The sequence below is a fragment of the Semicossyphus pulcher genome, unplaced genomic scaffold (genome assembly GCF_022749685.1).
Source record: "Semicossyphus pulcher isolate SPU_LCO1_2020_fin unplaced genomic scaffold, fSemPul1.0.p SCAF_14, whole genome shotgun sequence".
NCBI classification, from domain to species: domain Eukaryota; kingdom Metazoa; phylum Chordata; class Actinopteri; order Labriformes; family Labridae; genus Semicossyphus; species Semicossyphus pulcher.
In genome coordinates this window covers 11,172,156-11,189,160 of record NW_027211648.1, presented here as the reverse complement: position 1 = coordinate 11,189,160, position 17,005 = coordinate 11,172,156, and the positions used below count along the sequence as shown (strand labels likewise).

The 17,005-nt window shown below is 42.3% G+C and overlaps 1 protein-coding gene across 1 annotated transcript; it reads left to right on the top strand.

The window, feature by feature from the left end:
• The first annotated feature begins 6,873 nt into the window (after positions 1-6,873).
• Positions 6,874-15,456, top strand: bmp4 (bone morphogenetic protein 4). Its single transcript, XM_069661899.1, has 4 exons — positions 6,874-7,126; positions 10,872-10,994; positions 11,661-12,025; positions 14,178-15,456. Exons 3-4 carry the CDS (start codon positions 11,668-11,670, stop codon positions 15,029-15,031), a joined length of 1,212 nt encoding a protein of 403 aa, XP_069518000.1. The 5' UTR covers positions 6,874-7,126; positions 10,872-10,994; positions 11,661-11,667; the 3' UTR covers positions 15,032-15,456.
• The last annotated feature ends 1,549 nt before the right edge of the window (positions 15,457-17,005 follow it).

Here is a 17,005-nt window from a genome sequence, read left to right as displayed (position 1 = left end):
GCTCTTATTGGTGTTTTGACAGATTATGCAGGCACATAATCAGTCAAAATCTACCACTGTCAGACTTCCTGGCATTGGCTATTTGGTTTATGTGTGGCAGATACTGTATATCTCTTGAAATTCTTTGTAACTTGTGAAACAATGGGTCTTCAATTTTTGACAAAGATAGAGAAAAACAGGCTTCTCATTTTAAGCCAGACGAATTGTAGCTGGAAGATTTTATTAGCTGTGGCTAGCGAGCAAATTAAGCTAGCTAACGTTAGCTCAGTGCTTTGGTTTAAAAGGCAGTTTTCATGTGACTTTTTTAGCTGATTTGTTTTAAAAAGAACCTAAAGAAAGGGCATTGTTCTTAGTTGGAAGTTTGTCTCTCATAATAAATCAATTCTTGTTGCTTTTATTGGTGTTTTGACGTATCAGACAGGCACATAATCAGTCAAAATATGTCAAGCAATGTTTTTCCTTACAGGCCAGGATATTGACCAGTAGTCGTAAAGTATATCAATATGCTTTACTAGAGTTTTAACCTTTTCTTTAACCGATGCTAACAGCGTCATGGGTAATTATTGAGTATTTTCAAGCTCTAAATATTGTAATAATAAACCCCAAGTAGCAAACCGTAATTGCTAGCATATCGAGATACCAAAAAACAAGAGCTTAAGTATTATGGCTAGACTTAACAGTGTGTTTGTCTGCTTTAACATTAAGCTAATAGTTAGCATGTTCCCAAGCTACAACAGCTGGCAGAAGCACATCACTAGCTAACTAGGTTGCATTAGTTTGTAGGGTTACAGGTTAAGTTAAAGCCAAGCCCTGTTAACAAGTATTACATGCACACTGTGTATTTCTCCTGAGTGAAAGCTGGAACTGGATCTGATACGATACATGTTGTTGTTTGTATTGGATGCTATCAGTAGATAAGCAAAGCAGCCCTGTTGCGCTCTCATTAGCCTAGATATATTTAGAGATAGATTTTGACAAAAACATTAGTTAGTCCTTAGCTTAAGGGTTAACTCTTTATACTTGATATTACATGATATTAGGAGACTAAAGCTCTACACTCCAATATAAGCACAATAGTTTTTCTTTAGGTTCTTTTATTTTTTTAAACAATACAGCTAAAAAAAAGTCAGATGAAAACTGCCTTTTAAGCCAAAACACTGAGCTAATAGCTTAATTTGCTCGCTAGCTACAGCTAATGAAATCTGCCAGCAACAATTTGTCTGGCTTAAAATGAGAAGCCTGTTTTTCTCTATCTTTGTCAAAAAATTAAAGACCCATTGTTTCACAAGTTACAAAGAATTTCAAGAGATATATCTGCCACAATTTTCGATGTAACCGAATAGGCAATGCCAGGAAGTCTGACAGGGCTAGCAACAGGAGAATCACTCTAAAGCCAAAATAACTGGTGGTTATTTTTACCACAATGACACGCATTTTTGCTTCATAAGATTTTTAATAGGTCAAGTATTTAGTTTCTTTTTCTTTTAAAACAGTCTCTTCGTCTCTCCTGTTGCCCATGTTTCGCCCACACATGGATGTTAGCATATTCCAACTGCTTGGAATTCCTTCCTGCCGTCTTGGGAGCACACACTGCGTTTTAAAACTTGTTGGGCCCTTTCAAGTTTTATTTGAAAGTATGTAATTACATTCTTGCAGGAATAACGGGTCCCTGGAGTGATTTACATGCTGTATTAAATGTCACGGTTTTGAAAAGATGAGCTGTTGACACTCAGCCGTTTAAGAGCATATTGATAGCCTCTAATGATAAGACAGCTTTAGGCAATAAATAGACATACAGTGATATAGTATATAGGAGTGGTAGGTTTAGAAATGAGGGCAGAGGCTTTCACTGTACTCCACCTCTGTAGAGCTTGTTGATGTCTCACTTCACGGTGGTTTGTTGGGATGTTTGTGGCTGGTCTTTGGTTCATTTATGTTTAAACAGATTGCCAATTGAAAACGTAATTTGACATGCAGCTTGATGTGCATCAATAATTTGATCACCTTTTAGCTTCCAGTCAGGGTTCGATAAGTTAGTGCAAGTTAGTGCATGAACATTTGGTCGACCGCGTAGCCTTTAATTTAATTAACTTCTATTCTGGTCAACTTCCATCGAGTCAAGTGTAATCTATTTTTCTTTCGAGCACCACTACATAACACTTGTGCGGTTCTCTATCACAAAGCACCACCACCGCCGCAGAATTTATTTAGCTGCCTATTAGCCCGGCCTCTTGGGGACTGCGGTGCGGACAAAGTCAACTCCCCTCTCAGATTAAAGGAGTGTCTTCAAGTGCCAATCCAAATGGTGATAAAAAAGCTTTTTAATCCATTGAGAAACCTTCCTGGCGTAACCCCCCAGAGTCCCGGCATCAGGCGTTGCCGCACTCAGGCTGCGTCTGGACAGTGTTGAAGGCCGAGTGTGTCTCCCCGCGCCCTGACAGAGGGAGAGAACGGCCTAAAAAAAGGCCCCCTCCGCCACTCACTTGACCAGCTCTCTTTGATAACATCTGGCAGGGGCAGGTTTGCAGCAGCGACAGCAGGAGATGGAGGGACATTAAAGTCCTGTCACTCACACAGGGTTGACTGAACCTCAGTCGCTTACGCTCGAGTGTCACTGATGATCTCTCTTTCTAATGGGTCTGACGATATTCTCCTTGGCACGGCTACTTCATAACTTTTATCTTATCGTTAAAAAAACTGAGACTGTTGATACCCTCTTAGCTATTCAGGCCAATCTTTTTTTATTTTGACCTCAGAACACGAGAAAAACCTGAATTAGATCTGTGACTCTTAATCTAAACATTCTTATAGAAGGAAACTGTTTATCCAAACAGTGATGTCTGTAGAGGGAGAAGGGCCGGAAAAGACTTGGACCTATATTTGTTCAATTGAAGGGGGTTACAAGCAGTTTAGAGGGGGGCAAATGTGAGTTTCAACACAGCTCCCCCGGAGAGGCTCAGACCTATTCAACAACCATCCTTCTCCATTTTCTTTCTGTTTACTTCTCGCTTCGTGAGTTTACATGCCAATTCCATTACTGGGATTAAAATAGTTTGTCCAATCCATCCTCAAACTCTGCTTCTCTTGTCCCTCTCCCTCCCTTAACCCCTCACACCACTTACTTTCAGGCTTTCAGGTTGCAGGGCCGGGTTAGGGGGATTAAAGGACAAGCACGCTGCACCCGGAGAAACACAAGGCGGCTGTGCTGAAGAATGTTCCAATGAGATGTCCGAGCATTAGTGGAAGCCCAAGGTTTGATCAATGGCTGCGGCGCGTGTCTGCACTAGCGAACCCTTCACGGAGCGTCTGAAAGAGAAGAAAGAGAAAATGAAGGTGTGTTATGACATCAGGCTGAGGGTCACCTTTGAGCCGCTGCTGATTAAGGGCTGGTGTTCACAGGTGAGCGGCTCCGAGCAGGATTTAGTGACACACAGGCACAGAGGTGAAATCTCCCCGCTCTCCCAGCCAACGTCAAAGCAGCAACGCAACTGCTGACCTCTCCCCCAAATGGCCAAAGGCAAATGTCAGGAGATAAGTGAGCTCCGTGACCGTGCTCTGCTCGCTCAAAGAAAAGTGATGGCAGGTGAACTTTCAGGTTTTTAAAGTCACTTTTCAAACAGAATATGCGCACAAAAGTAAAAGGAAGAAGGAACAACATTAACAGGCATGAAATACTTGCAGATTTTAATCAGGTATTTTTGCAATCTTTTTTATCCAAAGACTCAAAGACTGTGAGATTAGAGGTCCATATCATAAGTCAGTAGCGGCCTCTGGGTCTAAACCACCCGCAGTCGGTAATCCCCATCGGAACTGGAGGGGCTCAAAGGGGCTAAGCCTGGTCAGCACCTAGGAGGGACATCCACAGCATATCTTCAAGTGCTCCCAGCAGCCGGGTTGGTAAAACAAAGCTGAGGCTTCCTGTGTGGAGGGAACACAGCAAGGCTCGAAAGCCATTATAGGCCTTGCCACTGGATATAAGACAGTAATCCACATATCGTACAGGCCTACTATAAGCAAAATTAATGATGTGTAATAGAAAAATATATGCAAAAAATCTTTTAAAAAATTGCAACCTCCTGAGTCATGATCAACCAAACTGTATTCAGATTGACTTATATTAAGTAGCTACAATAATTCTGCAACACATTTTTTAGGTCGCCATATGATCCAACTTTAATTTTTAATGTAAATAGAAAAAACAATGAAATAAACATGTTTTTTTGGTCAAATTAAAACGTACGAATTGCATCACATCCTGCATGATTTCCAACAAATATTAAACAAATGGCAAAATTTACTGTATGTGTGTTCTTGCAAGAATAACATAGTTGATTTATTTTGTCTTAAATGGTTATTGGTCCTTAAATACCAATTTCAAACAAGATTATATACCTTATAAAATACACGTAAACCTTTGTATGTGATGGACTCATATATAAACAAAAGTGTCATCTGTATAAAACGACAATAACTGACTAAATGTGTAATTCTTATACTCTTTGTCATATCACATTTAACATGTATATCATGAGGTGTGCATGGGCTCTTTCTTACTGATACATGTACACTATAAGTTGATCTTTATCTTATCTTCCCAAAACATATTGCCTCAGATTCTGCAGGTAGTGATGTTTCTATTTTTCTGTTATTGACTCTTATCTGCAGCCTGCATCCTGTGGTCTAAGGTTGTGCTGCTGTACTCTAAACCGGTTGTCTTTCATGTCTACAGATATGTACATCATACTGGTGTAGCATTACATTATGTCATACATCTTAAAACATCCTGTTATAAAATATGTTATAATTTTGTGACTGTTCGTTTACCTAATACAGACATAATGAACAAAGGGAACTGAAATGAAGCGACGTATGTCACATGTTGAAGAGTTTAACAACTTAAAATGTTATATTATAACCGCTCAGTGATGTTTAACAAGCAGTATGTCATGACTGTAATATTGTAACAAATATATTGCATCAACACCACATCTGGTACAAATGCCAGTAAGCTAGGTTGCTGTTTGTAAACCTCCATCTGTATTCGATATAAAGTGTCTCCAACAATCTTTAATATCAATCCATGCAATTAGACTAACACAAAAGGAATCCAGTTTTTAATACACTGAGCGCATGAAAACATGAAATATAGTTCCCACAAGAAAGGCTGCAAGTTGGACCAAAAATGGATTGCGCACGACAAGGTCACCATCAAAGAGACGAGACACAAATGGTTTTAAGTAATAGTGTTAGAATGAGACAGTCACAGCTTGAGATCCGCAACAGGAGTCATGCAGAAGTTATTCAGCAAAAGGTGAGGAATATTAAGTGGCCTGAGTCACAAAAGACGTCCTAAATGTCACACACAAAGGCAATTATTTGCGTAACCGACTGCCAGGGTGACGTATGAGATCAATAATGATAAACAAAATAAATGATCTGATCTAGAGGGTCCCACTGTCACAGGATAAAAATGAATACAGTAAAAAATAAATGTAATGGTGACATGACAAACAATGTGTCCTAGAGCATTTGACATAAAAATCAGTGCAACTGTTTATCATTACAAAGTTTGCCTTGTGTAACTCTGGAAGACAATAAAAAGCTGCTTACTTCCAACCATAGCGGACCAACTCTTGGTCAACTTTGACTAGTGAAGTTAGTAAGTAATTATGGGATTATATTAAAGAAAATTGTTCATTTTTTAAAAGTCATCTGGACTTGGAAATACCTTTTTCACAACTGCATAAATGTGATACAGCCTCATTGAGTTCATTGCGGTGTGCCACAGGGCATCCTTCTGGGTCTCCTACTTTTTCTTTTCAAAGATTCACAAAATATGTATATCCTGCTTTGGTGAATATCAGACATTAACACAAGAGTTATTTTGAAATAGTTAAATGCTGGAATGCTTTTGGCTGCTGTACCCCTCAGATATAAATCGGAGCTGAAAGCAGTGGAAACTATCTCAAACATGTTTTGAAAGTTAAGTATTAAGAATAATTAAAATGCAAAAAAAATTGATAAATCTTTTGGGGGGGGGGGAATAAAAATGACAACAGCCATGAAAACTTAATGAATGGAGAAACAGTTCAGTTATAAAGGAAAGTCATTCCTTCATTTTCTTCCTTTCTGTCCATCAGAGACAACTATTAAGTCATTAACACCCATGATTGCCTCTATAGATATGAATGAATAAATAAATGTCCTTACATTTGCTTAAGGAAAATGGAAACAAACAACGTTTCCCCCAAAGAATTAGACTTCTGACGACCACCACTAAGACTAAATGTTTTACATTTAAACTATTTATTGCAGAACACTTTTTTCTGAAAATAACTAATAAATAAATTGTTTTTAATTAGATTTTGGAAATGTATATGGCTCTCATTTTCCTTTTTACTTCATAAATTGTAATGTTAGTCTAATTCCTATAATTTAAGTTTATAATAAATGCTACTCCTTATCTTCTTTCTTCAGACCAATTGTCTACATCTGCAGGTACACGGGTCTTTTTCTTTAGAGTACCACGACGCTACCTTGCATCGAGTAGTTTACTGTCTGGATCCCGGCATTTAAATGCAGATTCAAACCATTTAGCATTTGGGCCCGTCGGCTGTTATTCAAAGTCAAATTACAAAGTTTCACATGATGAAAAAGAAAACACTGCGCGCAATGAGCTCTCTTTATTTAAAGTGGAGGAGGAGAGAAGGGGGGTTATCCAAGGTGTTTGAGACAGATGAGGGAGGTGGGGGTAGGAGAGGAGGGAGGGTAGGACAGGAGGGAGGGAGGAGGAGGAGGCAGGGAGGGTAAATTGGGCGGACACATAAAAACTGCAAGGGGCCGTAGATGCTGGATCATTTGGAAAGTCTGTTCGTCTTGCGCACCAGTCGCCCTCACGAGCTGAACTAGAGACGGATAGGAAACCCCGCTGCAGACCCGGAGCGCCGGCCTTCACTCCGTCTCCTCTTCCTCTTTAGAGGTGTCGCTAAAGGATTAATGAGCCAGAAAGGCACCCAGCTTCTCCTTTAAGGCTCATTTGGGCGTTTTTCGGCTTTACGCCTGGACTGCCTTACACCTTTCCCTTTCTTATTCATTTCATTTGAGGATACCTGTACCTCTACTGATGGTAAGCGCTCATCTACTCACACATTCACACACAAATGAGACCCCGCAGCGCAGCTGTAAGACGCTGAACCTGTTGAGTAAGACAGGAGGAATCTGGTTGACAGTTTGTGACTTTTAGTTTTGCGTGCGCGTTTTACGAACTTCACTGAGAGTTTGTGCAGTTCTAAGAGCAAAAATGCACGGGGATACATTTAAAAATAGCAGCCTTCCTCTTTGATAAAGGAAACCACACAAAGTGGGGAAAAGGGACGGATAAAAGCGGAGTGATCTTTGTGGAGCTCGAAACTGCTTTTTGTGCCGGAGAGCAGAGCACTGTCAAACCAACGATGTGAGGTCATTTTCAAACCGAGTGTCCAATTTCCTTACGTGTCTCTTTCTTCAACAAAGTTAAATAATCACATAAGCCGATTTGTTACTTTCGCCCGGAGTTTGGCACGGATTCTACCCGATTACAGCACCTGTATGTGCTTCGTGTCATCCCGGCATGCGTAATTTGGAAGACGGAGATGACACTGCTCAGAATTAAAGCCAGAGTGGGAAGAAACGTTGTATTTCTTTCTGATGCTAAGTTTTTATTTCATTTTAAATTTAAAAATAATTCATGCGTAATTGTGCCAAAGTTTTAACCACTTCTGACAAAGTCTGCTCGAGCATTCAGTGCAAGTACATTACAGATGTGATTCTGGTTTGTAAATTTTGTACGACAGGGCGATATACGGGCTCGCACGTTTTCACCTGTTTTGTAACAACACCGGTGGAACGGTGTCATTAATTACAGTAACGTTACGGCTGCAGCAGAGACAACATTTTGCGGCCTGCTGGCGCATGGCTTCCTGGCACACTTCTTCACTTTTCAACTCCTGCTTCGCTGCCATCATGCGGGGAAATAAACTCGCCAATCTTTGAGATTGTAAACGCCTTTTATTTACATTATTATTATATTTTTTCTTTCTTTTTTTTAATCATATATGCATCTGGCAAAGAGAGGTTCGATTTCATTTCGTCTCTTTAGGAAAATATTGGCCTACATGAATTTCCTTTTTTGGATGCTACCTGATTTGTTTATGTTAACGTTTATTCTTTAACATTTTATATTTTACACTTCACTTCCTGTTCTTCAAATCAGCTAAGAGCATTTCAAGTTGGCATTGTTGGCATTTTTTTCTTTAAATATCTTCTGAAATTTAAGAAAGTGAAATAATCCCCGAAGAAAAAAAATGTAACTCATCCTCTCTATCAGACTTCTCCCCTTTCAGAATATACGACAGCTAACAAAACGATTAACCTGGTTTCAGTGATCTCACTGACTGTGAATGTTCTCACTGTTGAACTGCACACTGGGAGCAAATAAAACCCCCAAAGCTGCACTGCTCAACAACAACACACTTTTTGGGTCTCTGTTTTATTTCTGTCAACACAAATAAGGATATTGCATTTGCAGCTGGGCACCCTGGCTCAAAGTGAAGCCAAGATTCAACCCTTTAAAGTTTAGTAACAACTCATTAACAGGAAGGTAAACAAACTACTTAACTGCTTCTCTTGAATCTGACATCAGAATCATTACTTACGAGATCATTGTGAACAGGATATAATCCAAAGAGCACAAGAAGAATGACATTTCCCACGACTATAAATGTGCTGGTAAACTTGTAATGATAAAATCAGGCCGGAGATTTGGCCGTTCTGGTGGTAACCTGTTGCCCTCCTCCCACCCTCCCCGTCTTCCCTCCCACCATCACTGTCAAATTCCTCAGGAAACACATCTGAAGAGCCATGTGCATAGTCTGATCACATTATCTCTGGTCAGAGAGAGAGGGAGGCCAAGGGGGATCGAGCAAAGCCAAGGGCAGTTGACTGCTGCGGCCTAATTGCAGCCTGGTCTGCATTTGTTGTTGCAAAAGTCTGTCGCTCAGTTCAAATGCAGACAGAGTGTGAGGCTTCTTAAAGCATTTGCAATCAGGGAATCGAGTCCACAGTGCTGATTAATGTGAAGAAAAATCGTTGAAAACATTAATAGGGTTTGGTGTAACTCAAAATATTCTTCTTTTTCCATCAACACTGGTGAAAACAGGCGAGCAAAGTGAACGCAGTGACTTTTCCCAGAGTTGAAAGTTCCTCCCTGTCTGCCTTACATCTTCTTTCATCATCATCGCACCACTTTGAGTGTCTGTCTGTTTTAGCCTGCAGCTTTGTCAGTGGCTGGTTACAGTTACAAGATGTTCTGTATGGTCACTGTTTTTGAGTGCTATGAATCCCTGTAATCATGGGAGAGGCCCTCGCTGTACAATGAACGTTTGTTGTAAGAGATGTGCACTCACACACACACATACACACACACGTTATCCCCCCACCCCATGGGTAATAGAGCTGATCATGTTCTGAACCCTCCTCTCTCTGCCTGTGCCACAGTTCTCACGAACATGCAAGCGGTGGCACACACTTATGCACGCGTGCATGCTCGTGCACGCACGCAATTTAGCTCATGCACAGACACAAACGCTGTGCACGTTGCCCTTTCTTCAAACACACACATTGGATCCAGTGTCATGACCGAGAAAGGGGGGTCACTCGCAGGTCAAAGTCTAATGCTGTTAGCAAAAAGATCCTTGATTGCATGTACAGTGAGCCATGCAGGGGCCGAGATAATCGCACAGATACAAACCCAGACATGCTCACACACAGAAAATGTTCCTGTTAATGTGAATCCTTGCTGTGTAGTAATGCTTGGGTGTTCTCCAGTGGAACCGGCTCCAAATGATGACCAAAGACCTATTACTCTCCGGAACGCCGAGTAGGAGAGACTGCTCTGTGGTGCTGTTGTTGTGGTTTGAAAATCAGTAATTTTATTAGTGTGATTCAACAACATTTAGCACTTTTAAATGACGTGTAAAGTGAATCATTGGAGCCACATTGCTCTGCTTGTAAAACCTACCAGAGGAAAATAAGATTGGAAAGGCTGGGAAGAATCTTTCATATATTTCGGGATTTCTGTAAAAGAAGATTCTCCGAAATCTCTTATACTTTTTATCCAAGTATTCCTTTGGAACATAATCCGAAAAAATGTCCCAGATGTTGTAATTATATAAAGATAAAGAGCAAAAAGAAAACCATATACACACACTAGTGCTGAATCTATCCCTCTCCTGCTGATGACAGTGGTGTCAAAGAGCAGAAGGCCTGTCATCAGCGTCACTGCAACCTGTGTGATCCCTCAAGTGGGGGAGTGTTACTAAGAGATGAGGCCCTTTTGAAATGGATGTGTTCAGTTCCTTCTGAGAGGAGGGATGAAGGTGACAAGAGTTCACTTTGGAGACGGGTTCTGTAAGCAAACAGCCCTCTTGTTTTGGATATAGATTTTACCAGGCCTGATCAAAGCGGCGTTATCAGCTCTTTGGTCTGAACATGAGAGGATAGCCTGAAGTTGGCTCTCGTCTGATGGTATTTGCTCTTGTAGCTGCTTTTATGCATGCTTCTTGTCAATATCTGGAGTAGACGTAGGTGTAATAAATGATGTGTGTGTGAGTGTAAGGCATTAGGGATCTGCTGTCTGTGTTGTGGCACATACCTCCTTACATTCCAGCTACAGTAAATAGCTAGCTTAGCCCAAGAACCAAAATGATAAGCCTTAAAGAGACACCCCGTCTCTCTTTTACCCACACACACACTTACACAGACACACATTACTACTCTTGTACATGTAACCGCCTCATTTCTAATCCCCCTGTGTTTGTTATCTTGTCTTTCAGGAACAGGGTCACTCCAACGTTCTCTTGCTGCCGCCCAACACCACCTAACATTTCCTGGAAGAACGTGTCCATTGCCTGCGCTCAACAAACATGGACTGTTTTCCCATGCTTTATTTTCTGTCGGTAAGTAAGTGGAGCATGCCATTTCAATTTGTGGCATGTGACGCATCTCACATTTTTCCTTTTCCTCTCTGCCCACTGAGTCACTGATTTCTGTGGCATCCACCAGCCTTGAACTGAGAGTCCCTATGGGGTGTTGGGCAGGGCACTTGTACAAGGAGGAGCTCTTTCAGTCAAATGTATGGCACAAAGTCCTTGGTAAGAGGAGGACCATCAGGGACTGTGGCTCCTTATCAAGTTAAGAATTTGCTCTGACCCCGGGGCTGACTCTTTTATTTGTCTAATCATAGTGGAGGAGGGAGGAGACGCGGGGGGAGGGAGGTAAAGAAGAGGAATAGCCGTTGGATTCCATTCAAGAAAGTTTGGTTCTTGAAGCAGCTGTTTACACTTGGAGGATGTCGCCAAAGATAAACTGCAAGTGGTGTATCTGATCGGGGACTGCTTTACTGTAAACAAGGCATTCTGGACTTTTAATACCAATTCTTCCATTAGTGGGAACAGTTAGAGAAAAGGATAAGAGGGTGTATTGAGGGTGGGGAAGACATGTACAAAAGGGGAAGGCAGTTATTTTATGTCAGTTAAAATGGAGGCCTTTCTGTCCCTTAATTTCTTCTTTATGCACTTTCCCCTCTGCGATCTAACCTTTGATCTCCCTGCTGCTCTCCTCAGAGACATCATGATTCCTGGTAATCGAATGCTGATGGTCATTTTAATATGCCAAGTCCTGCTGGGAGAGAGCAACCATGCTAGTCTGATACCTGAAGAAGGGAAAAAGAAAGTACCGGGCCTGCAGGGTCGTTCGGCCGCTCAGAGCCATGAACTGTTGCGGGACTTCGAGGCCACGCTGCTGCATATGTTCGGCCTCAAAAGGCGGCCGCGGCCCAGCCGCTCGGCCACCGTGCCACGCTACCTGCTGGACCTCTACCGGCTACAGTCGGGGGAGGCTGAAGACGTTGGAGCCCATGACATTGCGTTTGAGTACCCTGAGAGGTCAGCCAGCAGGGCCAACACTGTGAGGGGCTTCCACCATGAAGGTAAGGATGTTGGCATCATATGTGAGAGGGTGAAATCTTAGAACACAAAAAAGTAGAAAGATGTTGCCATCAGCAGGCGCAGAGTACGGAAACTTTACACCATACTAAAGGTCATAGCGGCCAGGCATTCCAATAATTTTGGCAGTAATAAATTTTATTAGCATGGGCGAGGACAGCTAAGTATTCAGGGTGCTAAAAACATTTCCTACAACCCTTGAAACATGATTGTAAGGCGGCTCCACCCATCTCACCATAACCAAGGAATCTAAGGATGTGGTCACCAAACACTGTCTGCAGAGGGGATCAAAATTTCTGCTAGACAAGCTCTCAAGAGCCTCATTTGACAAAACTCTGCATGTTTGGTTAGCAGCTGAAGGAAAAGCATACCTCCATAATACTGACTTACACTTCTCACCCCACCCAGCAGAACACAGCTCAAAAAAGCCTGGCCTTGGCCTGGAATCGGATTGTGCTCCTTTCTCTCATGTCTCCAGTTTATATGGAGGGCTCTTTTAGAAGGACCTTCCTCAACGTGCAATTATCTTTAATGCTACTCTGCAGGCTTCTAAATAAAGCCCCTACTGCCAACAATGTGGGTGCTGAGAGCAGACGCTGCAGCTCTCTGAAGGGATGGAAAAATACTCTCCGAAGCTGGTGCGATAGAAAGACTGGAACATTAGACGGGTTTCTGTTTATTGGGACTTGGGTCTGGTTAGCTTTAGCGGCAAATGCAGAGTTTCCAATTAGGCTAGGAGATCGTCCAGGGTAACCGATCTGTTAAATGTAAGGTGGAATTGGAACGCTAGATTGACGATCTTTGGCGGAGAGACAGGGGTGATACACTTGACTTGTGAGCAAGAGAGCATTGGTGAGCTAAGAAAACTGGGGAGCTTTAGGGCCACAGAACATGTCCGCCCTGAGGGGGAGGAGTGAGGAAGGAGGGATGAATCAGCCTTAATGGGGATTGTCAAACACACTGCTAGCGGTAGCATACAGCAAGACACGCTTGCAAAGGGATGCACCGAGGCTAGTAGGGTAGATGAGTGCAGAACTGCATGTGATGCAATGGCTGTGTGTGTTTGTGCATGGGTTTTTGCTGCTCTCTACAGGCCTTTACCCTCCTTCTCTTTGCTAAACTATGTTAATAACACGTTCTGAGGCCTTTTGAGTGGGAGTGCTTGCTTTCATGGAAGCACCATTGAGCAACAGTGTGATTCAGCCGTCTGATCCGGCCAAAACACTGTGAGGTATTACACCCCGCAGCAGGTGGACAGTTAGGTGAGGAGACATGTTTACCATGTAGCCATTCATTGTAAGTACAGCAGAAAAGATGTGTTCTTTTATTGGCTGCTTTTAAGTTCAATTGAATTTGTGAATTAAACTACAAACAGAAAGTGCACGACAAGGTTTGTGTCAGCTTCGGTGTAGGATTCGAGCACATTTCGTTCTTAGCAAGCCCTCCTTTCCCATGGGCATCAGACAAATGAGATTCTGCTGTATCATCTGACTCCTTAATGATTATTCATGATGAAAATGATAAACGTCTTAAGTGAACAAACTGTAGAGCCAATCAAAAACACAGCAGGTTTTAATAATGAGAACCACCTGGGTAAGATTAGGGCCTGGGTGTGAAATAACAGGGGTGGATTGAGCAGGAAAATAGTAGACACAACATTCCTTTCCCCAACAATGGTGATCTTGCCAGAAATCTGCAGACTGAGCGTGGAACAGGGAGCCTCCACTGTGTTTATACTGTAGCTGTGGTACGTTAATCACCACCCTCCTTGTAATGCGTGTTTCAGCAAAGTGCCTGGAGAAAGGCATTGAGAGAAGGACCAGATAATCCTTAAAGAGAGATAAGGAGGCACGGGCAATGAATATTTATATTCTCAAATATCCTAAGAATTTTAATGTGTAGCATTTACATTATATTATTATATCAATTAAGCCACATTAGAGTGAGTTTGTGTGAGGTTAGGACACTGCTGTGGGACATTTTGGAATGCAAAAAACAGAAGAGATTATCTCAGTGAAAACTTTAATATCTCATCTTTACAAGAAGTTTACTTTCTTCACATTGCATTGGCTTATATTACAAGAGCTTAATATTAAGGAATTTTGCAGCTCATCAAACATCTCTTCTTATTTTCAGAGCACATGGAGAGGGTGCATGAGCTAGGAGATGGAGAAACAGTGCCCTTTCGCTTCCTGTTCAACCTCACCAGCATTCCAGAGGACGAGCTGCTCTCTTCGGCCGAACTGAGGCTCTACCGTCATCAGATCGAAGAGGCCATCGCTGACAGCCTCGCAGGTGACCAGGGGCTTCACCGGATAAACGTGTACGAGGTGCTGAAGCCCCCGCGGCCCGGGCAGCTAATCACGCAGCTCTTGGATACGCGGCTGGTGCGCCACAACACGTCGCGCTGGGAGAGCTTTGACGTCAGCCCCGCAGTGCTGCGCTGGACTCGTGAGCGCCTCCCGAATTACGGGCTGGCTGTGGAGGTTGTGCACCTGAACCAGACGCCGAACCACCAGGGACGACACGTCCGCATCAGCCGCTCGCTACACCAGGAGCCTGGCGAGGACTGGGAGCAGCTACGCCCCCTCCTGGTTACCTTCGGCCATGACGGGAAGGGTCACCCGCTGACCCGCCGGACCAAGCGCAGCCCCAAGCAGCGGGGCCGTAAACGCAACCGCAGCTGCCGGCGCCACGCATTGTATGTGGACTTCAGCGATGTAGGCTGGAATGACTGGATAGTGGCGCCCCCTGGCTACCAGGCCTTTTACTGCCACGGGGAATGCCCCTTTCCTCTGGCGGATCATCTGAACTCAACCAACCACGCCATTGTTCAGACATTGGTGAACTCTGTGAACAACAACATTCCCAAGGCCTGCTGCGTGCCGACAGAGCTCAGCGCCATCTCCATGCTCTACCTGGACGAACACGACAAGGTGGTCCTAAAAAACTACCAGGAAATGGTGGTAGAGGGCTGCGGCTGCCGCTAACACACACACTAACTAGAACTCGGACTTGGACTGGCCACTTGAAAAAAAAAAAAAGCTACATGGACGCTCAAACAAACCAGAAGGTCTTTACTCCCAAAAATGTTCACTTGGACCCTTATTTATAACTTTTATGTTGAGGTGTATGTTTGTCTCACTTTTTTTGTTTCTTTGACAATATGATCATATATTTTGACAAAATATATATATTTATATCTACATATTAAAAATAAATTGAGTCCTTATTTTAAACATAAAAAGCTGTACAACTTTTCATAATGTACATTAGATTGTATAAGGTTTTTTTATTGAGAAAATAGTAAAAACAATCTAAAAAGTAAAGTTTATTTACTGGTAATATTTATTGCTTTCTTTTTTTTTTTTACACATTTCATAAAAAAAATAAAACCATGACTTGTTACCAATTACACCCCGAGGCAGATCATAAGATGCACACTTTGTGTGTTTGAGTAAATTAGAGCACTGAGTGAATTTGTCACAACAAAGATTTCTACTTAAAGAATCAGAAATGTATCGTGACTTCAATTACCCTCTTCACATTAATATAAAGCAAACTATTTTATTCAGCTCCTCCAAACCAAATACATTTTACCATCCTGTGAAACATCTGTAACAACTTTTCACTATAAGGAGGTTGTCAAAATAAAAGTTGGCAGTAATGGTCCGTTACTGTTTTAACATGAATTTTGATTTAAATTTAAAGCCTGAAACTCTCACGGTCTTTTAGGTGTGTGTTTTTTTTTTTTTTAGCAAAACTAAGATAAAAGCAGAGAAATCTCTTTGATGCTCTGACTTTAAATAAATGTTTTGTTTGGTTTTTTTAAACATGCATTCCACAAACTTTGATGGTTAACATCAAAGAAAGAAAAATAATGGTAATTATCACCCTACGGTTCTGCGCTTTCTCAATTTCCACCCTATTCTCAAAGGCAGAAGCTGTTGCAGACATGTCATGCCTTTGAAAGCTAGTAGGCCTTTAGGTTAGGGCCTTATTGTTCTCAAATTTCACTTTTATGTCAATTAGGCTAACATGTGGTGGTTGGACACTCACTAATCCGATTGCAGTCGGGGCGGGTTGTTGAGCCTGACTGTGGGAGAGTGATTCTATTGTTCCTGACGTCCCCACATTGGGGGCATGATTGTGGCCGATGCGTCCTGCCCTGCTACGAGGCGGCTGAGTCCTCAGAAGAATCAAAGGTTAGACGCTCTGTCTCCTGCCTTTGTCTTCAGCGGCTCATGCCGGCAGAGCAAAGACGCCTGTCTCCAACCTGTGCCCCATCACACAATAGGCTTCTACATCACTTATTTACAAGCTGACGGCTGTCCCAAATTATATGATAATGTTTGGAGAGAGGGGCTCCTTTGAAGAGCCGGGGTATTGTTTGGCAGAGGGTGCCCTGTACATCCTTACGTCTCAAGTAAATGTTGCATATATATAAATGATTATAAAGCTGAAGGTAAAATCAACACTGTATTGAGCTGTTTTAATAAGTAAAGCTACAAATTAGGGTTAATTTAATTGGTGTCAGTACCAAGACAAGGATATGAAAACTATATTTTTTCTATATTAATACCTTTAAGTGAGCATGTGCATGCCCTCCAATGGCCACTAGGATTCTCTTTGATGTCGCCATATCAGTGTCAAAAGCCAGGGAGAGACTGCTAAAGGAGGAGAAGACGGAGAAGAATTTCATTTTGAAGTGGCTGAGGGCAGGGGAGACACACACATGTATGTGTGTGTTCAGGAGGAGGAGGGGGACGAGGTCTTTTCGGCAGCTTAACAGTGCAATTACAAGATTTCAACTGATCTGCCCAGCTGAAGTTGAGATAACATCAGGCAGTTATGGTAATTGCCTTGTCTGTTCTTCAACCTACACACAGAGCGGATGCATGTATTAAAAGTTTAACAATAAAAGTTTATATAAGCTCAGCACACCCAGTGAGTCGGCCATTAAA